The sequence below is a fragment of the Cataglyphis hispanica genome, chromosome 17, assembly GCF_021464435.1.
Source record: "Cataglyphis hispanica isolate Lineage 1 chromosome 17, ULB_Chis1_1.0, whole genome shotgun sequence".
In the NCBI taxonomy this organism is placed as follows: Eukaryota; Metazoa; Arthropoda; class Insecta; order Hymenoptera; family Formicidae; genus Cataglyphis; species Cataglyphis hispanica.
Window position 1 is genome coordinate 3,877,075 of NC_065970.1, and position 23,486 is coordinate 3,900,560.

At 37.4% G+C, this 23,486-nt stretch overlaps 1 protein-coding gene across 7 annotated transcripts in view; it reads right to left on the reverse strand.

Annotated features, from left to right (window-relative positions):
- LOC126855790 (uncharacterized protein CG43867) overlaps nucleotides 1–23,268 on the reverse strand; it is a 63,184-nt gene extending 39,916 nt beyond the window's left edge. For 3 of the 7 annotated variants that reach the window (XM_050603737.1, XM_050603736.1, XM_050603738.1), the window contains exons 1-2: nucleotides 22,862–23,265; nucleotides 16,908–18,198 (exon numbers count right to left, since the gene is read on the reverse strand). In XM_050603737.1, the coding sequence (XP_050459694.1) occupies nucleotides 16,908–17,930 (1,023 nt within the window). In that variant the 5' untranslated portion in view covers nucleotides 17,931–18,198; nucleotides 22,862–23,265. Of the gene's footprint in view, nucleotides 1–16,907; nucleotides 18,199–22,861 lie in introns of all 7 variants that reach the window. The other 4 variants (XM_050603735.1, XM_050603734.1, XM_050603739.1 and 1 more) reach the window with 3 other exon arrangements.
- Between the last annotated feature and the right edge of the window lie 218 nt (nucleotides 23,269–23,486).

Sequence of the window (23,486 nt, forward strand, 5' to 3'; positions counted from 1 at the left end):
TAAATCAATTATTTCCCATCTCAATCCTTGCTCTTATCGAATAATTCAACGAGCACGAAATATGCTGAAGTGTTTACGGAGCTGGTCGAGAGACAAAAGGAGGCGGGAGTGGAACGACTGAGATATCGCGACTCGGGGGAGATTCCCTAATCTCGCGCGACTGAATTTTTCAAGGGCGGTTTAAAAAACTTACGATCATTTCCGGGTCGCGAGAGGTGAGGTAAGGGATCCTCACCTCGCGTGCGAGGTGGCACACAACACCCTCCATAGCCGGAGAGCGGGAATAGCCAGGCGAAAGAGGGGGAGGATTTTCACTTTACGATTCTCTCACCTAATCCACATAAAGGTCGCTCGTAAGCAGGAAGGTTCGATCGTGACGAGTACGATGATAGGGCACTCGCGTTCACTACCTATCTCTCCCTCCCTCAGCCTTTTTTTTTTCCACCGATTTATAGTGTGTATCTCGTTCATCGTTTCGGGTCGTTTTTATCGCGTCGTAATTGCAACAGCGGCCAGTCTACTCGACATAAACGCTCGTAAAAAAAAAATACATTTTCTATCTTCTTTTAATATAATTAACGTAGATAAATTATAGATAAATATATCACGGATAAATTATTTTTTTTTTTTCTATGGAAAAATGAGAAACTTTATCGAAAATATTTAACAATTTGAAAAATAAAAATAATAATAAATAATAATATTAATAATAATAAATAATAATAAATAATAATACTAAATAATAAATAATAATAAATAATAATACTAATAAAAATAATAGTTGTATCCTGCAACATTTTTTATGTAGAAGAAGATAGTGTTCGTAATGTTATCTCGCACAATTTTTGTTTTATAATTTTTTTCCAAGTCTTTTATAAGATATAAGCTGTTCGTGTACAGTAAAAAAATAAATAAAAAAAATAACTGAGAAGAGAAAAGCGCTTGTTTCTCGTTTTGACGCGATACGGTCGAACGATCGCAATCAAATAGACGTGCGAATGGCACAATCGAACGTAAAACAAAGAAAGAAAGGTGCAACGATCGCGTACGTAAAAAGAGTCTCATCTAAATATATTATGTATTTAATTCACCGCGCGCCTATACACGTCTGTTACCTGCGAGGCAGAGCGAGTTTCCGCATTGAATTAACTCGGAACAATATATATCGCCGCCATTGCATTGTGTACCCGGGCAGGAGGCACATTGAGCCCTCCATGTGCGACCCCGTCTACTTCATTTATCAAGTTAAACAATAGAAAACTAATCCCGTATCACCCGTCTTCGTCCTTTCTTCCCTTCTCAAGATTTCGAGGGAGAATCTCTTCCTCGCGCCTCCATTGAATTTCGCTCGGTTTTTCGTCACGCAACACTTGACATAAGCACTTGACAGCTCGCACGTGGCATAACATTCGTCACAGACGCGAGAGGAATCTTTTTTAGCGGCAACGAATAAAATACGGTTCACATCTTCCCATTTCACGTTTCGACCATGAAACATTTACCTTTTATCCGCGAATACCTTTTATCTCGAATGACAAATCTGAGATAAAAGTTACGATGACGACGTTATTTAACATCGCGCGTAAAGTTCCGTATAACGTTCACGGTATACACGAGATAAAATGAGCTATTGTGAAAATTCCTCAGTAATGGGGGGATCCTCTTCAGTCAGGGTGAGTATCGAGCAATCCGCCAAAGACCTGCGGTAGATTAGCTCGTCGTTTTCTCGACCGCGGGGATTAAGAGCGCGCCGCGCGCGAATGGAGTTACAATGAATCTCTTTTCAATTAAATCACAAAGTTTCCCGGCAGACGGAGAAAGTAACAGGGCGAAATGAGATAATGATTAAGGAGGAAGGAAGTAAAGCCGGATGGGTTCCTCTCTTCCTTTCCGCGTCCGTCGTACCGACGACTATATCGACGCGACCCTTATCGTTCCGAAGGGAGCCCGCTTGACCAAATCACTCGATAAAAAGCCCATCGACCACCTTATTTTTTTTCGTCTCTCTCTCTTCCCATCTCTCTTTATCTCGATTTAAACCGCCCCCTCATCTCGATACCCGCGGGTCCCATTTGGTCAGCCAATTTCTTCTTTATTTCCCCCTCACCCTTCCCCTCCCCTCCCACCCCACCCCCCTCTCCCCTTCTTCCATTCCTCCCGATTCGCGCGATTGCTAAATTTCAACGGTTTATCTCTCTTTGCCCGCTGAAAGAGGGCTTTGATTTATTAAATCTCCGACTCCGCGCGCTCATTCCTATTTCGCTCACTCGCCACTTATTTCGAGACGCTTTTTAGTTGTCTCGCATGCAATATCGTATTTTTTGGCATAAAGAAATGCGAAATCAAGAGACGCGGTAACAATGTCAATGTACGTAAAGATAATTGTACATGTCAACTGTGATTAGATTCGAGCGATACTATTTGTATGTATCCGAAAATTTTCCATCAATCGCGATTAATTTCGATTAATATATCTCAAAAATTAATGTATCAGTGTCGTGATTATTTTTTTTTTTTTCTTTGTAATACAATGATGTGTGTGTGTGTGTGTGTGTGACATGATTTTTCGATTGCTAATTTGGTTGTATATAAAAATATTTTGGCATTTTTCGAAATGTCAGAAATCAAGTTCATTCGAACTAATCGCAATCGCGTTAAATTGTATTGATATAATAGAAGTCTCATTAAATGTTTAATTATCTCATCAATTTTTGACATATCATTCAAATCGATCGTATGACAGAAAATTTCAAGATAAAGCAATAATGTTCAATAATAAACAATAATTAAATCTAGTTGGCATGTGATTTTAATTATATCATATTATATCATGTTATATCTATGATTAAATCATATATTTTATTTTTACATCATATATTATATAATTATTCACCTCGGAGCAAATAAGTAAATATATAATAAAAATAGTAAAGTATAATTAAATTAATTATATAAATAAATTAAACCATAAATTATTTTTACAATATATGATAAATAAATTACGAGTCACTCACCGGATCATTTACGACAGATCTCAATTGAATAAATCTCTCACAATATGTGCATTTTGATTTAAATTACAATGAGCGCCGAATTTATGATAAATATTAAAATTTTACCAATTATAATTAAAACGATCCGTCTTATATTCGCAACCATTTTATGGCAGTTGTCAATGACAACTGTCAATGACAAATTATCAAAAAATATTATAATTAAAATTTAATATTTCAAACATATAAATCTCGAAATTGTACCTGTCAAACTTGTAAGTCCTATCCCACGTCGCCTTCTTACTTGAAGTTTATAAATCGTGCGAAATATCTACTTTGATAAGTAAAGTTGTCAATTGCGTTGAGAATTAATCGCACAAGTTAGTATAATCGTTGATTGTACTAATCGTAGAGAGAATAATGTAAGGTGTCGATAAGAAACAGGAGAGGGAGAAAGAGAAGGGGGGAGAGAGAAAAAGAAAACTCGAGCCTCTCCGCACGAATGACAACAGTAGCGCGCTGCTATGTCAAGGTTGAACACAGTGATGTCCTTGACATGACGAAATATTCGTAGACGAGACAAGTGCGTGTAAAGAATACTCTGTTACTTGAGTTTAAGATTAATTTTTCATAAATGCGATATACTTTTCCGTTATTTAAAATACTTGATTTAACGATTCATATATATCACTGCATGATATCTCAATTCGAAAGACACAAAGACAATCACAATTAAATCGGTAAAAAATCCAAAGCAATAAATTAATTCCCGTGAGTAACAACTCGAAATAATGACGACCAGCAAATATTTTGCATGATTTAGATAGGATTTTTTAAATGATTTTTCAAATCAAAGTGTTTGGGAATAGGAATTTTAAGTTATTGTTTGAATGAAAAATTTTTACATTTAATTATCCCTTGAATATTAAATCGAGATCGATATCGTGCGAACACTCAACAAATCCATCTACATTTTCAAACATTGGAATTCACGGATATTTATCTTTAATTTTAACTTGTACATTTATTTATTTATTTTATATACTGTTTATCAGCAACAGAGGCAGCATTTCTGTGGCAAATGGTAAATTCGGCCGAGCGAATTTTCCAGTGTGTCGAACGAATTGTAGCTACAATGCTCGTTTTCGCGTCGCAAAATAATAAAAGTGTGCGCCGCGTGTAATTAATGTCGGGAGTGTCGTGCAAAGTACGATCGACGTATTCTGCTAATTAGTGCGCGTGCGATCGTAATTAGCTGTGTTTTCGCGAGTGAGTGTTGCAAGTGTCACGAAGAAGGAGAGGCCCAGAGAAAACCTCGGCGAAGCATAAGGTGAGCAATTTATAACTTATATTTATTATTTAGTATATTTGTAAAATTAATTTCTCTGATTTATTTCCGCGATTTATCGGTGCGTTAATTTTATATATCTCTCACTATAAAATATTTTAAGCGGCAAACAATGAATTAATTTTTTTTGGCAAAAAAAAAAATTGTCTCCAAAAAACTTCGGTAAAAATATTATCATCCTTAACAATACTTTTGCCGAACACTCGATATACATATAGGCAAGATTTTCAGCAAATAAAATTGAACACATCCTAAAAATACGACATATTCAATGAAATTATTTTGACAAATTTTACGTATCAAATATCGCGAGAATGCCTGAACATTTCAAAAGACGCCTGCAACCTCCATGTATTTCTATTGATTGGTATTAATCGAAGTACTGAGAGTGGCTGTCAATGGAAAATAGTTGTCCATAGAAAAGAAGTCTCGAGGATAAGTGGGAAACAAAGCGTGAAAGGACATGCTCTCTCTGCCGACCGATAAAGTTCTCCTCGAGATAACTTCCCGAGCTAAATGGGATCTGCTCGTACGATCAACCTTTTTTTTTCACAAAATAAAGGAAAAGAGAGAGAGAGAGAGAGAATTACGGCCAGGCTGCGCGGGACTTTGGACAAAAACAAAGGGGATACGTTAATCGAACTTGGAACGGAAGCTTTTAAAATCTCTCAACGCGCCGGACAAAGAGAGCTCACGATAATTGCGCGTATCCATTTTATATTATCACGACCAGGCAATTTCATAGAGTGAAAAAGTGACGTGCATTTCAAACTGGACATTATATAAGCGTATAAAAAAAATTGTAATAATTATATTAGCATATGCTGCATCTTTTTAATTAATTAATTAATTAATTTATGTTTAAAAATGGGAAATTCCTGGGAGATCCTTTTAGTATGAAAAAGAAAGAAAATGTAATTACAATTTCAAACAACCATCAAAAACTCAGAATAAGATGTTGAAAAAATAAATGAGAAAAAGAGACATAAAAGTTGAGAAAAAGACATATCAAAGTTACCAAAAAAAAAAAAAAAAATAAATAAATAAATAAAAATAAAATAAAATAAATAAAATAAGATAAAATAAAACAAAGAAAATCTAACAAAGACAAAAAAATAATGACCGTAATTTAAAAGAGCTAATTCAACTAAATTAAAAATATTTTAAGCTATTAGAAAAAAATCGTATTTAATAAAATTAATAAGAAATAAAAAATACTGTGTAATTTTTATATTGAAATCTGATTAATGCAGAATCGTGCTGCAAATTGTTAAATGTACGAAAAAAAGCTCTGTGTATATCGCATATAACGCCCGAGAGATTTGCGTTTCTATTCACCTAAGCCACGGTGGATCGTTATATCATTTTTTGACAGACAAATACCGAACGGTAAACAAGGGGAAGAATGTGCGACGGAAGTGAAAGTGGAGGAAACGTAGTCCGGCGTATTCGAAAAACGTAGGAAATTGCGCATGGCCTCGTATATCTCGAAAATTGGATTCGAATCGAGAGATTCGTGGCCGTGATAAATTCTCGTCCTGCCAAAGAGAATTCCGCTGCCTCTCTGCTTTACTTCGAAAGTTCCTTGCGGTTTATATAAAAGGTTCAACTATTTTATTATAATGATACATTCTCAAAGATTTTCTTAAAAAATAATTAATTATATAGTATTAATATTTTTCACACATAATATGTATTATAAGAAATATATAAATATTATTTAAAATTTTTATTACTTTTTAATATAAAGCCACATTTATTTTTTTATTCATTTTAATCGGTATCGCTAATTTATTTTTTAAATTAATTTCTGCATTTATATTCTTCTTATAAAGTGCTATTTTTATTTGAAATATATGATCTCCATTAATTATTACTATATATATATATATATATATATATATATATATATATATATATATATATATATATTTCAACTAGTGTTGCAAATAATTTCAATTGTAATATTATTCACTTTCAACGATTATATAAAGCCAATAGATTTACTTTCCTTCTCTGTAATTTCCGAAAAAGAGAAGAGAAAGGTGTTCTTATCGCGTGCGCGCGAAGGGCAAAGTACCATGCGCTGAAATTCTACTTTGTCGCGCTCGACGGCGTCGACAGACGATATGTAAACGCAAAGAGGAATAGGCAAAAAAAAAAAGGAAACATTCGTGGAAGAGAGAGGAAGATGAATAGAGAAGTCGAGACGAACTACGGAAGATGTATGCTTCACAGGAAGATACAATGGAACGGAGCTTCCTCTCGGACTTGCAAATCCAACAGAGGATATTCCTTTGCTAGCGTGTTCTTTCCACTTTTTTTCTTAATTTAAAATATCGACCTCTTTTTTTCCCAGAGAAACATGTATCTTGCAATGCGAGCTATGGCATTGTTGATAAGTATCTTTTATAACACCCAGAAATGTGAGAGAGAGAGAGAGAGAGAATGAAGGAAAAAGCATTTATTAAAATAAAAATAAAAAAATTCATTGAAATAAAATTTATTAAAATAAAAATAAAAAAATTCATTAAAATGAAATTTATTAAGATAAAAATAAAAAGAGAAAATTTATTATATATAAAAAATATGCTGTAAAAGCGCATAATAAAGTTAGGAAAAAAGTTATAAAAAAGCTTATTATAAAACTAATAAAAAGATTTTAATTGATAAATTATTTAAAACTGTGTACATATTTTTTGTAAAGAATTTCCCAATATTTTTTTTTTTTGAAGCTAGAAACTTGTACGTTAATCTAACTATCCGTTTTTCGTGAAGTTTTCAAACACGCTTCGCAGGGTTGTTTTTGTTTGACGCGTACGAGTAGCAATGAAACGCACTTCGTGATCCACGAGCTGTGCACGCAAGGCTCGGCTTATACGCGTTGCAATATGTAACTGTCGCGACTCAAGCCAATAAATACGAGCCTTTTTCCTCTTTGTTTTTCTGCGCAGGGATAAATGGATCGGCCGGACGTGAGCTTTAGGTCGATCGTGTGGTTCGACGGATATTCCAATCGAAACAGTCTTCGTGTCGCGCGGAAAGAGGAAAGAATTCGCGCGTAAATAAAGATTAAATTGATGCTCCCCAAAAATATTTTCCAAGAATGTATGCACAACACACACACATACATACACAAACAGATAATCACACAGGACAACAACAAAAATCACATCGCTGTCCAAATTATTCCATTATGTCAGATTTTTAAATTATTCTGAATTTTGAAGAAAAAAAAAAAAAAACGCATATTTCTCATTTTAAAATTCAAAATAATTTTACAACTTTTTGTCGGCATGTGAAAAAAATTTTTGTCAAGTAATTCTAATCAGAGTAAATTTTTTTATTTGTTGTCCTGCGTCATTTTGTGACAGAGAGACGATGTGAAAGAAAAAAAATAACAAAACAATTGGACTGTAACATTTGGAAATTAAACACTGAAAATTCATTAAACGTTTCCTGCATATGCTATACTGCTTTAATTGAAAATGTTACTTCACCAGTGCATGCACCAGTTGAGCAAAATTATTGAAATTTAGTTAATAATGATGGCCGCGACGATAAATTTGCATAACCACCTCGTCGATATTCGTACACCCTGTAGATAAACCGTGTCCCATCGTCTGGATGTGGGTGTAATGGACGCGAGAGAAAAATCAATTGCCGCCCAAGGGCTTTTAATCACCGGAGCCTGTCCTTTCATTTTTTGCGGCTCGTGTCAGCTCTCTCCTCCTCCCCCTCCCCCTTCCCTACCCCGCTCCCTCCTCTCTTGTCCCTGTTTCTCTCTGTCGAAGTCTCAATTTTTTTTTCCTTCCTCTATGCGTCCATGTCAGGCGACAAGTTTGCAACGTGCATGCATGGTCACATGGTTGCATGTGACAATGGACCCTATGGAAATTCAACCGTCTCTCCCTATAGATCGTAAAAATAAGAATAGCACGCGAATTATTTCATTCTCCTGCTGCCAAAGAATCTCGATTTTTTAATTTCAGTCTGAAAGTTTTCTCATCGAACGTAGAGAATTCTATATTATCGTGAGTTAAAAGCGAATGAAAGCAGAATGAATAATGACTTCGATAACAAGCAAAAAGCAAGAATGTCGAGAAAAAGAGACATAACTATACGAGCAATAAAACTTTACTGAGTTGGCAAGCGGACCAATGGATGACCTTCGAAAGAATGGCTGCGAAATGATATTATCGATTTAACAATAAGATGCCAAAAGTTGAAATCAATAACTTAACGTCCACATCGAGAGAGCTATCGCTATATAAAATAGCTAAAATATAATAGCTAAGTAAAATATCTTACATATATTCTATTGCGTATCTAATAATTAAAAATAATTAAAAATCGCTAGCATAATTTTTTTTAATTATTTTTATTTTAAATAAATTTTTATTTTAAAAAAATTAAATTTTTATAAATAAATATAATATTAATTCTAATAAACTAATAAAAATAAAAAGTATAATAAAAATAATAATAAAATAAATAAAAAATTAATAAATTTCTTCAGACCAAAGAAAAAAAAAAAGAAATAATTGTCTTCCGCAGTAAAATCACTGTTTCCACGTAATATTAAGATATGTATAAAATAATATACAATATAAAATTTAATTAACATATATAAAATAATATATAATATATAAAATTTAATTAAAATAATATATAATATATAAAATTTCAGGTTTCGTTAACGAGGCACGGTTTACCATTTGATTTCTTACTTAAAAAAAAAAATGTGAGATGCAATACAGGATAAAGGTTTCCAAGATTTTCCAGCGTGCGGATAAGTCGCGTGACAAAATTCCAACCATATCAAAATTCTATATCACTTATTACATTCGGGCATCAGGAGAGGCAGAGGCGACATCGTCGGTCGAATGAGCAACGGACACGGCGCGGCGGGCAAATGATATTAACGGGGTACGTCGTCTAGTGCGCCCCCCGGGTTAAAAAGAGTCCATCCATAGTACACGGGTCTCGGCCCGTTACACGCGAGCTTTATCGTACGTCGTAGGTCGAACAACCCCTCAGTGCCTCGATCCCCTTTGTCGTCCCACGCCGTTATATGCCACGACTGTGAAAATGCTTTCCCACCCCTCCCTCCCACCCACCCCTTCCCTCCCACCGTCTTCCTCTCTTGCGGGACACTTTCTTCGAGATTTACGCGCCGCGGCAATTCCGCGAGCTGTTACGTGATGTAATATATATATATATGTATGTATATATATCGAAATATCAAAATGCAAGAGATTGGACGTGGTTTCGTGACATTGATCGTCGTTTATGAGATTCTTAGAGGATCCCTATTTTTGACGCGATACTCGTTATGCAAATTGTCGAGTTAGATGCACGATACCACTCCACGATGGTGTAAAAATAAACGGAACCGCTCTCGTGTGTGTGTGTGAATAAATCCGTTCCTCGAGTGGGTACTACGAGAGTTAAGTTCAAGAAGGTCGCGCGCGGAAAGAGGCGACGCTTTTCAGGCGGGTGATATAGCGCTACAAGTACGAGAACCGCCCCAATTTACGATTACGAGGCACGAGGGGATTTCAAACGAAGGGTTAAACCAGGGGTTTAATCAATTCTCGCCGAAATGCGCTCGGTCTCGCATACCTCGACATTGACGAGGCGGATTTGCCCGGATTCCACTGACGTAGAGCGAGCGATCGAGTAAACGGCGAGTAATAAGATAGCGGTCACCGTAAAGTCACCGTCCAAAAGAGATTGCAGAAAATAATCACGGTAAGAAGGGCAACAAAAATACCATATTGGAAAAAAATCAGAAATTTGATACAAGCTAGATTCTTGATTATTCTCGAAATTCTATTAAATGGAATTTAATATCTTCCTCTTTATGAAAGTATAAAAAAATTACTACGACATATTACGTTATACTAGCTGTTGCCATAAATCTTCCTCGCGTACCTCAAGATAAGAAGAATGACTTTTATATCGTTGTTTCTACCGCACAGTGGCTTATATCGATTTATTGCTGTCATCATCAGGAAAGTTATTCGACAATTGAGATACATTTCCGCTAAAGCTTGATGAATGTAAACTATGTGAAACGCGAAATAATTATAATTGCATATATGAAGAGATAAAGAGATTGTTTAAATAAAAAAATTAAAATTGCAAGAGAGAAAAAAGAAATCGTCCCGTTTTTGACATTTGACAATTTTTGACATAAAAATAATAATAAAAATGAAACGTCCATATTTTTACGTTTTATGACATCACTGACATGCGATTCGATATTTTTGTTTCGTTATCGGAGTATCTTATTTAGAGAAACGTATCTCAAAAGAGATCGAAAAGTTTACTACCAGAGAGTTTAGCCGCATAGTTTTTGCTACACCTCACTTCCTACCCGTAAACGATAATGCAACGGACCGCAATCCAATGTGAAAAAAGTCAAGAAGGGTACGTCTAACCGATGGTTTCCTATTTTTCGGACGCAATTTCTTCGTGGCATCCAAGTTTTCTCGTAGCCAGACAGGATGCCCGGCATCGCGGCGCCGTTCATGCAATAGAACGAAATACAGATAGACATGAAAAGAAATATCGTTTTCTCTTGACAGACAGACTCTTAAATGTTCGTTAAAAATATATCAATAAAAATTTTAAGTATATTTTAAATATATATATTTTTACGTAAAATATATAAAAAATAATAATGAAAGTAAAACGTCCATTCTTTCAAATAATAAATTTGTTATGAAACAATACTGAATGTAAGTAGCATTTGTAGAAAATATATTACTCTAAAAAAGATAAAAAATTATACAATTGATTAAAAAAAATTTCAGAATTATTCTAATTCTTACATAATTTATAAATAATTATTTTCGCGAATATTTTTATTTGATAAACTCGGTCATTAAATAATGTTGACGTGCATCTGAATAAATAACAATTATCTTGATTATTGAAAATTGATTGCCAGCATTGATAATATTCTCCTTTACATTCTCATATTTCCTTATGTTTATAATAAATGCATAAAATATATACGTAACAAAGAGACGAATAAAATATAACCAAGATTTCTTAAACTATTCCAATAATCTTTTGGTGATAAAGTCGACGATTCTTAAACAATTTTCCGATGATTATCGATTAAACAAATTTTTTAAAACCTTCTTCTATATAAATAACGAGCATTAATTTTACTCTTAAAAAATCATCGCGTCCTTCTACTTAACCGGCGATCTCAATTAGCTCACTTGACCTTACATAACTAACCGTATTAGTTAAAATTCATGGCCGACTGTACAACGGATCGTGTTCTCTGAAATGTGACCGCTGTCGCGTAATTGAATCGTCCGTTTCATCCGCTAAAGCTAAATGTATTCCGGCGAACTTACGGTTATTCATACGGGAGACGATGCACGAGACTACTTAACCGGCGCAATAAATGGAAATTATTTTCACCTAACTAAAACTTGAGTTAAGAGAGTTATAAATGATTTTACGACTGAAAAAGACCGCTCGTCGCCGTTGTAAAGCATGGAATCCTTAATCCTCGGCGCCAATTCTCAAAGTTTCGCGTAAGCTTAACTACTAATTGGACACAATGTCCGCGGCTCTTGGCACTGTACTATCCGACACAGACGCCCGTTACTACGGGGAAACTTTGCAGATTGTAATTCCCTGTCTTCCTCTGTCTAACTACTTTATCAAACCTATACAGAGACACGCGGTAGACACACATACATTTGTACTCTTTGCTTCTCTCTGTCGTGTTACGGTACAGACAGGAATACCTATTGATAGAAGCTGTAAAGGATACTCTAATATGATTAGAACTAACACACGTACGCGCGCGTACACACATATCCGATGTAGGGAATTATATTAGTTATATTATATTAAATACAAAAAATAAAAAAAAAAGAAATTAATTTTTTAATGATGCACTTTGCAGATGAAAAATTTTGAATAATATTTTTATACATATTATAAAGCACGTGTTATCAATATTTTCATCACATATATATATCAGAAATCAGAGATAATTTTCTTTTGCTTTTATGTCAATTAATAAATAATATTAAATAATATTAAAATTGTAATTATATTAGTAGTATTAAAATTGTAATAATATTAATAAATAATATTAAATAATATTATATAATATTAAAAATAATATTAGTAAAAATAGTAAAATAGTAAAATAGCAAAAATAGTAAAAATAATATTAAATAAATAAATTTAACATTAAAAGAATTTCTTTTTCTTTTCGTTCTAAAAGATGTACTGTCTTGGATTGAAAAACCAATTGTGTTAATACGATACTGATACTATGGCAAGTATAGCGACACGTGCGAAAAGCATCAACAGTAATCCATTAGAATGAAAAAAATAAAGACTACAGGCGCAGAGCGCGAGCTAATCGACGAATCAACCGATGGAAATATGGCGTACGCACTAAGGTAGGCGCACAAATCAAGATAATGGCGGATATTTCACGGTAATCGTTAACCGGTGTTCTGTCTCGCACAGGTCCCGGGAGATTCGAGCGTATCCGTCGTTCGTATTGATAGAGAGACGGAGTCGACTATCTGTCTTTATTTGTCTTGTCCCTATCGCGTATTTTTTCTCTCTTTCTCGCGCTCGACAGCCCCTTCCGTCAATTTTTGAAAGTTTGCGCTCGGAAATTGATATGGAAAATTGGAAAAAATTGGGAAGTACTGTCCCAAAAGGGACGGACATTCGTAAAAGAAGAATCTGTCCTAAAAAAGGAAGTGTACTAAATAAAAGAAGAAGGAGAGAGAGAGAGAGAGAGAGCTCAATTCTTCTTCTCAATTCGGCAATCTCAACGCGTAACGCAAAATCGATACCGGATACCGGGAAAAGTTAAGCTTGCATTAGCGTGAAAACTCATTGGCGCGAAAAGCAGTAAAAACGCGTGGTTTTCGAGAAAAGGAAAAACACATGTTACGTAACGTGCATTTTAATCGGCTTAATTGTAAATCAATTTGTTGATATTAAGTTCCATTATCGGAGAGTAATGAAATTATCGTGGGATGATTTTACCACCATATTTTAATCTCTCTCATCGAAGTTTATCTGTCGTGCACTTTATACGAAGAAAATATGATTTTCCCACAATATATTATACACAATACAAAAAAAAAAAAAAGAAAAAAAATTCCGCAGCGCAACGTCTAACAATATTGTAGCCAATAAAATGATATTTTTGAAGTTTGTTTTATATTATATACGATTATATTAACGAGGCAATAATAGATTAAGAAAAGCAAGTTCTTACTCGATAAAATATAGCTCGGTAAGTTTTTCTGTGCGAGCAAATATGCAGAAATAATTATTTCGGATACTGCAACATTGACGTCCTTTGAAGTCCATGTCAACGTCCGAAAGCTCTATTGACGCGATGACTTCCATTACCATCCACCCGAGGAATCAATATTAATATAAGCCATATGTATACAGTGTTCTAAATCTAGCGGACTTTCTGTCTAGAAATTTTACTGACAAAATCGAAATTGATTTTTGAAAACAAAAATAATCAACTTATAAATGACTAATAAAAAAAAAAAAAAAATAAAGAATTTTCTTTTTTTCAAGAAATTTCAGAAATAAATTTCAAACAAGTAATAAAGCTGCCTTCGTTAATCGATCTTGTGATTCAAAAATTAATTAAAATAATAATCAATGTTGAGAATTGAAAACAGCTTTCCCTGATATTTTCGGGGGAGGAAACACCGATTTCATATCGGTCGACGAGTTTGCGAATGAAAGATGGACCGCTAGATCTGGGACACTCTATACAACGGAAGCGTGTGATAGCTGTTAGCACATGTCGCTCGGATATGGAATTCTATAGGGTAACGTGCACACTCGAACAATACCCCCGCCCCCTATGTCGGTATACCGCATTATGCGTATTGTGTATTTGCCTAGATAATGAGACGTCACGGCCAGCTCTCTCAGCGCAGCCGTTATTTATAATCCACAATTGATTATGCCCGCTCTCCTTTCTCCATTCAATCCGCTCTACGACATAATAATACGCGCGTGTCTCGTGCGTGTTATTCGCACGCGCGTTAAACCACGTGCACGCATCGCAAAAATGTTGACACATAAGCGATGCGTGAACGATGACGATAAGATAAGCTCATGTTAAATAAACGCAAGTTTAATTTTAACGAGTTTACGCAGATATCGTCCAAAATGTTTCCTTTTAATGAATCTTTTATTTGATAGAACGTTGAATGAATTTTAAGAAACTTTGGATATTATTATCTTCAAAAATAAATAAAAATAAAATAAATAAAAATTTGGTTAAAATGTGAAATTATATATAGAATTAAAAATGTAAAGTTTTATTTAATCTAATTAAGTACTTGTATAAATTTTTATATGAAAAAAATTTTATATATTAATACATAAATAATCGCATCTCTTTAAATAATCATATTGCTTTAAATCGTGTTTTTTTGCATTAGAGAAATGTTTGTCTATTTAAAACGAGATTATCGCGCACGGGGATAGGGAAACCTTTTGCCTCAGCTCGTAAATCCGTTTGGGATCCTTTTCGTGGGGAAGATATAGGCCCCAAGATACATCAAGGATTTCATCTTGAATTTTGCACGCGGCTCCCCGCTTCGATAATATAAACAGCATCCGCTTTCAACGAGATCTACCGCAAGAGAAAATATACCGAGAGATCGAATGTACTGGTTGCGTGTGTCGGGCAATGCCATAGAAACGAATAAGATAATAAACAATTTTTTTCGTTAAAATTCTGCCATTAAATAATAATCACTAAATTTATTTCAAACATATTTTCAGAATAATTTACATTTTAATTTTTTAAACATTATTTCAAATATATTTTATATTTTAATCTTTTTCAGATTAAATTTCGTGTATTAAAAAACACACTTGGAAGTATGTTCCTTATCTTAGGATAACTGCAGAATAAAAAAATCTCAAGTACGTCAGATATTCATAAACCTCTCTCTCTCTCTGTCTCGATATACAATATTACGCTCTGTTAAGCTTCAAAGATAACAAAAAAGCCGCAAGCTTTTGTCTCTGTAAAAACTGTTCTGCGACGCAACTGCAGTAAAAACTGCAGTGGAAAAGGATAATATCATCCGTTTATCCGCGATACGGTTTGCCGATCTGTTATTTAGCTTCCGATCCTTTTTCAGCCGATGAGAAATAAAAACGACCGTAGTAACGCCGCGGTCAGAAACGGGTGAAACAGGGTGGCATGTATTGTGTGGAAAAGTTGGTTAAAAAAAACCGTGGCGATATTACGGCTTGTCCGGCGAGGCGGACGTATAATTTCCGGCCTGACGTTGGATCCTCGTCAACGTGCGCTGCTCCGTACACGTCCATTCGCGAAACGCTGTTCGCGTGTATATATACGCTGTCTCTTCCGCAAGGCAGTTTGTTTGCGTTAAAGCCGCGTATAAACCTAACGAACGAATGAACGAACCTGAACATACCAACCGAGGGATCAAACCGTTGCGAACTGAAAGGGTACAGTTTTCTCCTTTAGTTCGCGGTGAGCAAAGGACAGCGATAACATTTGTACTTTTCCTCTCGATCTTCCCCCTAAACCCATGGTCCCTTTGTGTACGTGCACATTAATATTAAAAAAAAAAAATTATACATATACACATACGTTGAGTCATTTTAATCAATCGACTAAAATATTTCAGAATGGATTGATTAAAATGGCCCATCCCGTAGAACGCAAATTTCTTTTCGAATCTATATTTATAAACTTTATTTAATGGAAAAATATACATGAAGCACGTATGTCCTTCAAATTGACAAGCGTATTGAGTCTCGCTCGGGGAGGCTTGTTCGCGTTCAATGATCGACGTAACGGATTTTGAAGAGCCAGAAACAGATCGGCGCTGAACAAGCGCGATGCTTCTATGTGCCTTATCTAGAGCGAGGGCGTTAAATCGGCGCGCGTGATCGCGCATACTAATTCGGAGAGGACGAGATATATATTTCGGTTTCCCGTACCACGTACTTAGGCTTCTTCCCCTTCCTTCCCCCCCCGCGTAATTTGTTTAACGTATGCCGCGCATATCAGATGAGAGGAATTCCAGACGCGTGGACGGGAGATTCGTTAACTATCGACCCTCGACTGCGAATGGCTGATACTAACGCGATTAAGCGAGATAAATGATGTATTTCTTATCTGCACGTCTTTTCCCGCCGTCCTATCATTAATCATTTCGATACCATTTTCCTTTTCATATAGAAACAATGGAATAATAATTAACTCTTTAGCTAAAAACACTATATATATATATATATCTAACAAACATTTGCATTGAAAAAATTTCGCAAAAATCTTTTCAGTTGATTTTTGCAATTAATTTATAACATTGATATATTTCATGTCAATTGAGATATGAAAATAATAAATCTGATCGATATTTTATAATTATAGTGCACCCTTAGCACTTCTTATTTATCAATAATTTTTTTTAAAAAAAAAGCTTCTTTGTGTGCAGCTAAAAAGTTAATTCTCGCTGATTTTGTGAGCTTAAACTCACCTTTTCTCGGAGCATGTCCCTCACCCTGGTCGCCTGACTCCTGCTCCTGTGCAGCTCCAGCTGCAATTCCAAACATCTTTCCTGCCAATTGAGTTCCTCCACCGTCGTAGAGTATCCGTCGAAGCTCTTGGAGGTGACGTAACTAGGCCTAACGTCCAGTTTCTCCCTCTTCACGTCGACGCTGCCACCGGTGGTTCTCGGATCGACGAACAATCTGCCCGTTTCGTACATCCGTGTAACCGGCGGTTGTTGCTCCGACGGTTGCCTGCCGGAGAACGAGAACGCCCTGTCGAAGTGGCCTCTGCCGCTGGAGGGTCCCTCTCGCTCGTAATTCGATCTCCCCCTGCAGAGAGGACTGCCGGCGTCCTTTCCGACGTCGTAAGCCAAATCGGACTGAACCGGAGTGACGAATGTTCTCTTATCCGCGTATTCGACGTGACCACTCGACTCGGAGGTGAAATCGTACGGACTGCATTTGGGCTTTTCGCGAAGCTCGATGTAGCCGGCACTCCTGGCGCTCTCGGCGAAGCTCTTATCCTTGTGAAAGAATAGATTCGGCACGTTGACGTAGGGCGAGTCCCTCGAGTGTATCACCGCCGGCAATGACGCGCCCTCACTGTCGGCCGCATCGTTGTTGTTATTGTTGTTATTAATATTCACGGAGGAGGTACTAGTGGAGATGCTGACGGTGCCGCCGATGCCGGCGGTGGTAGTGACGACGTGCCTAGGCCGTGGCGGTGGCGTGGGCGCCTGTCGAATTTGTCGCGGCCACAGACGCGGGCTATCGGCGCCGGAATTGGAGCCACCTGTTCCGCTCGGGCCCGCTCGAGACGACGAGGGGACGCCGCCGGAGGCTGGACTCGATTGACCCGTGGCCTCGCCGCCCGCGTCGTGCACGCGGGCACCCAGCCGCGGGCTACAGGGTGCCGAGTTGGAGCCGAAGTCGCCGGCTAGCCGTGTGATCGGATCGAGAATTTGAGAGAGACGGCGAGTGGTCGACGACGAGCCGCGTATCTCGTCCATCTCGTTGTTGGCGATTTGCTCTCGTCGCCTTTATTACGACGCCTCTTCCTGCCCGCCTGCTTCTATTTCCTGTCCAAAGGTCCTCGGTGCATCTGGCAATCCGCGTTTGTGCTTCTTCCCTTCTCGGTTTATCGCGTTCTCCCTGCGAGAGATCGACTCGGCATCGACGCTCGTGGAACAGGATTCGTTCATCCTCGTCATTTTGTTACCTCACACGCTCGTACGGTCATCGTCGATCGCGACATCGGCCTCGAACTTGCGTTGCGATCTGTGTAAAAGAAGTTTTTTTTCGTTTTAGAGAAATATTATAGAACCCTGCGGTGATATATAAAGTAAAGAAGATACGGCAATATCGTAAAAACGGTTTCGCCGATGGAAGCACCTATTTGTTTTATGTGAATTGCTGCTAGGGATATCGTGTCAACTGCGTGACTTGGGTTTTGTAAGGGATCTTATATTGCAACCCTATATGTAGTACTCTCTTTTTATATTATACGTTATATAATTTAATAAATTTATTTAACACCATCATATGTTGGTATAAAATCAACGATTAAATATTAATAAATAAATTAAATTAATTAAATTAAAAACGCGAAAGAATATAAGGTGTCGCTCATCACTTTTCGACGTTTTGATGACAGATATTCGAAAGGACAGATAAACGTGCGACGCGGAAAGATGGCACGCAAGCAGGGCTGCAAAGTTTATTTTAAGGTCGATGTTAAAAGGAGCCAAATAAAAAGCCGGATGAAGGGAGTGATGAGGGCAACGCGTCTCATGTTTTGCAATTACTACACAGACAACGTAAGTCTACCCATGAAAAATTCCAGTCTTTGCGAGCCGCCGCAGGAAGTAGATGACAAGCATAAATCGAGAACTTAACGCAAAAAGAGACTGTAAGGGTTGAAAAATAAAAGTCGCTACATCACAAAATAATCTCTATTTAGAAGAATGAAAAAAGAAATACGTTCTTTTAATTATTTTAATTTCTTTTAATTCAAGCAAAACATACTAACTTTAAAAAACAATAAAATTATTAGGAATTGAAAGAAGAAAAAAAAAAAATATCCCTTCTACAGCGTTTGATAAAATAATAAAATGCTTTCATTACCATGTATAATTAAAAATTAAAGAGTTTAAATTTATTTTCGCTATTAAAAAGATTGTATTTTACACACAGAAAGGGAGAAGATTAATATCTCTCTTGTTGCACGAGAGGGAGATAAATGGATGATAAATATGTATCAAGTTTTTTTTTCTTGGGGATATATTACAACACATCACGCTCGCGATGTAACACAAGTCATGACTCGTAAGTCGTGACATGTAACATATATGTGACACTGTGAATTAGCTTTAAACGGTCGCGAGATCACCCAATTTCTTCTCGCAAATTTATCGTTAATTTGCCTCTTTTTTTATGCGACTTTTATATTCATCCGATTTTTAACAGAATAGACATTTTTATTTATTTTTATTTTATACCATGCAAATAAAAAAAATCTTTGCGTTAAAAAAGTATTAAAAATAAAGTTTTTGCAAACTAATTATAATATGCGAGGAAGTATAATTTTGTCCTGAATTTAATTTAAAGCGCAGCTCTTTCAGCTGAACAAAAGTTTGATTTGAAAAAGGTTAATACGTCACAAAAATATAAAATATTAAAAGTTAAAAATTTCCGCGACAAATAATAATGCGCAACGGTATTTTCGCCGCGGAAAAGGCACATCGATCAAAGAATTCATAGCCACAAAGGGTTGGCTTACACCAGGTTTAAGACACCCTGTACGCAGGCTGGTACTCGGCGGTCCCCCGCGGTGTCCATGAATAAATTTCAAATTAACTTTCGAACGATTTCCGCGTTATACGAGGCGCGACGGAAGCCCTCCGCAATCTCGGAGGTTCTTACGAGGCGGCACCCTTTATATCACCGAGAAGCTCGCTCGCATACCCTCTAAGTAAAGCCTCATCCTAGGGTCTAGGAGGAAGACTTTCATTGACGTAAGACTTTCGTGCTCGTCGTAAAAGTATCGCGGCATTAAAGAATTCTAAGAACTTGCGTGAAATATCGACTTGCAAGATACGAGAAATAATATAATCCTAAAAAAAAACCCTCATATAAAATTCAAATTTTCAGTCAAATGTCAACGATGTCTTTGTGCTCCACAAAATATTCATTGACAATAAAAATATATTCTTCAAATTTCTTTTTTTAATTATGACGTTAAAAACAATATTTAATGCTACAAAAATACAAAGCTTCAATTTTTATAAATTTTTATTAATATTTTTATTAATATTTTTATTAATATTGAATAAATTATTTATTTCTGCTGAAAGAGAGAGCAAGAGAGAAAAACTGCAAGAGAGAGAGAGAGAGAGAGAGGATAAAAATCGCGCGATGTAATTTTTTTCTACGAAGAAAACTGTCGGAAATTACTAAGAGCCCATACTTCGCGTAATTGCAAGAAAAATATAAAATCCGTTATCTTTATGATCGAAAAACGAGATAACCTTTGCAGTGAAGCGGAAAATACAACTCGTTATTACGGATGCGTGCGCATTAATCGCACACAATCTAAATAGTATAATTTAATAGAAAATTCAATGCAATTATATATACGAAGCAATTTATATGTACATAATTTGTTCGAATAATTTAGATTCTTCGCATAATCCTTCTATTATAATAATTGCATTATCACGATAATGATGATTATTAGCGGCGGTGAAGGAAACGCGCGCGCGCGAGAGAGAAAAAGAGAGAGAGAGAGCGTTCGAAAAAATCTCCCGCGGCTACGCTACAACTATAACGAACATACACAGCCAATTGCCGTTGTTAGAACGCTGTTTTGTCATTGCGTAACTAGCGGCGGTCACGAAGGCGGGCAGTAAGCCGGCCGTGGGTCCGGCGTTCGCATTCTGCATAAATTACCTTGTCTTCTTCTCTTCTCGTCCGGCCTTTGTGGTGTGTCGCGTGATCGCGCGATGTTATTGTCGAAATGACGTTTGGCCGGGGGGCGCGTTACACAGACGCTGCACAGGCGCGGCCAAACAAATAGAACGACACGTGAAATGTATGTACGTAAGTACGAGAGGACGTTGTTTCTCGCACGAGCCGAGCCGCGATTTTTCACGCGACAAACTTCGACGATGAGAGATCGAGAGAGAGAGAGAGAGAGAGAGAGAGACCGGGAATGGCGTCGATAATTTTCACGTGAAATCTTGATGTTATCGCGATGTTAGAGAGTACGTTTTAATATCTCCGAGCTTCGTTGATCGTTTAAAAAGTGAACTTCTAGGAAATTTGAACAATTATTCTGTATAAAAGTATTTTTTTGGGATAAAATAACATTGTTTTAAATAGAGTTAAACTGACGTAATTTCGTAAAGAAGTTTTTTTTATAGTAATTTAAAAATAAAACAATATGTTGTGTAACATTTTTTTACATCATATCAAAAATAAAATGAATAAAAATGTGCAACATTAAATATGGCAATCATGTATTGTTCGAAAATAAAAAACAGGTTTGCATTGTCAAATATAATTTTTATTTATTTTTTGACATCTATTTCATTTTAATAATTATAACTATGTAGTAAAGATTATTATTAGAAGTAATGGAGAAGACTGGAATATTTTTTTGAAAAACATATATATATATATATATATATATATATATATATATATATATATATCAACAGATGATTGTCTCATTTTTAATTACGTACAGTCCAAAGTACTGCAATTGTCAGATTGACAAGGCTCGCTGTCAAACAGCTGCGAGTTGTCGTGGCAATTCTTGTCACAGATTATCGGTTCTCCGACGTTAACAGGATTCGGAAATCAATGCGAGACGCTGACGAAATATCTCCGGATTCATCCAAGATTCGGGATAATCGCAGCAAAAATAAAAAATCGTCGCGACACCGGCGACGTGACGTCGATACGACGGCAACGCGCGACGGCGCGGCGCGACGCGATGTGCGTTCGATTCCACGAATCGCTCGTAAATTTCTCACGCGCGCGGACATTCGTTAAAAGAAACCCGACAAGTTCGTTATAAGACAGAGAAAGAGAGACAGAGACACAGAGAGAGAGAGAGAGAGAGAGAGATGAAAGAGAAAACGCGTCCTCTGTGCGCGGACAAAAGATGAATTCGAGACCGATGACCTCTCTCTCTTTCTTCTCTCCTCTCTCTCTCTCTCTCTCTCTCGAGGAAGAAAGAAGACACGAGAGGAGAAAGATATATAGAGAGAGAAAGAGGAAATGGGAGGAGAGAGGAATGAGAGACGAGAGCGAGAATCGACGCACAGAGAGAGACAGAGCAAGAGAGAATAAGAGCGAGACGAGGTGAAGAAAGAGCGTTCGAGAAGATTGCCGTTAGTCGATCGCCCGAAGACCGTTTTTTAACATTCCGCTCTTGGGAAATAACACGATCCGACGAGAATCACCTGATGATCGACCGGCGGTGACAGTTTTCGAAAAACTTATATCCTCTCTCTCATCGTCGTCGTCTCACCTTCCTTCTTACGCTGTCCGTATTCCCCTCGTCTCTCCCCTCTACCCCCTTCATCAAACCTTCACGCGGCTCTCTTAGCCAGCTGGCTCTTTTCCGCGATAAGATTTCGCGCGAAGATGTATATATATATATATATGTGTGTGTGTGTGTGTGTATATGCTCCGAAGAGCCGATCAGCCGGAATTGTGTATCGAAGTACCGACCATAGGATGACAGCTCGCGCACGCAAGTAGGTCAGGTACCGAACGATGGAGAGGGGCAGAGAGAGAGAGAGAGAGAGAGAACAGGAAGGTGTAAGAGCTCCGTGTCTCTTTCCCTCTCGGAGCGATTCCCGCTCGCGACGATAGACGATACACGAGAGAGAGAAATAATACCCTCTTTCTCGGCGACACGAGACACGCTCACCTTGCTGCGAACGGGGCTGAGGTAACGGCCCGTGACAATTTGAAACGGGCGCATTGAACGCACTCCATGCCTCCTCCTCCTCCTCCTCCCTTCCTCACGGAACACACCAGCTCGCACGTAGCACGGGCACTACTCGCTCCACTCGGTTAACACACACCGTGTCGAGGTATAGCGCGGTGGAGGGTGTGCGCCTCTCGTTTTTCGGGGCCCTCGGAGCCGGCGGGAGGCGCGCCGACGCGCCGTCATCAGTCGGACATGGGCGACGATAAGCGTGGACGCGCGCGAAAAGCGAACGGTCAGCCGCGCGAGGACGCGAGATACACAAAAGAAAATACAACAAGCGCACGACGGGAGTTGTGCATTCGCACACGGCAGCACGACGTCGCGTCGCGAAATACGCGTGCGAGTCGGCATCGCTCGGCCGGACTCGGCCCGGTTCGCCGCGCGCGACGAGCCGCCGGTGGCGGCGCCAAGCGGCGAACGCGCGAAACTTCTCCCGAATTTTCCCCCATATTTCGGAATAATTACGAGTTATACATATGTATACGATGCGTGATAGAAGGGACGAAGGAAATAAATAATACACCCTTGTAATTTGTGAGGAAATATCATTTCTCTAAACAAG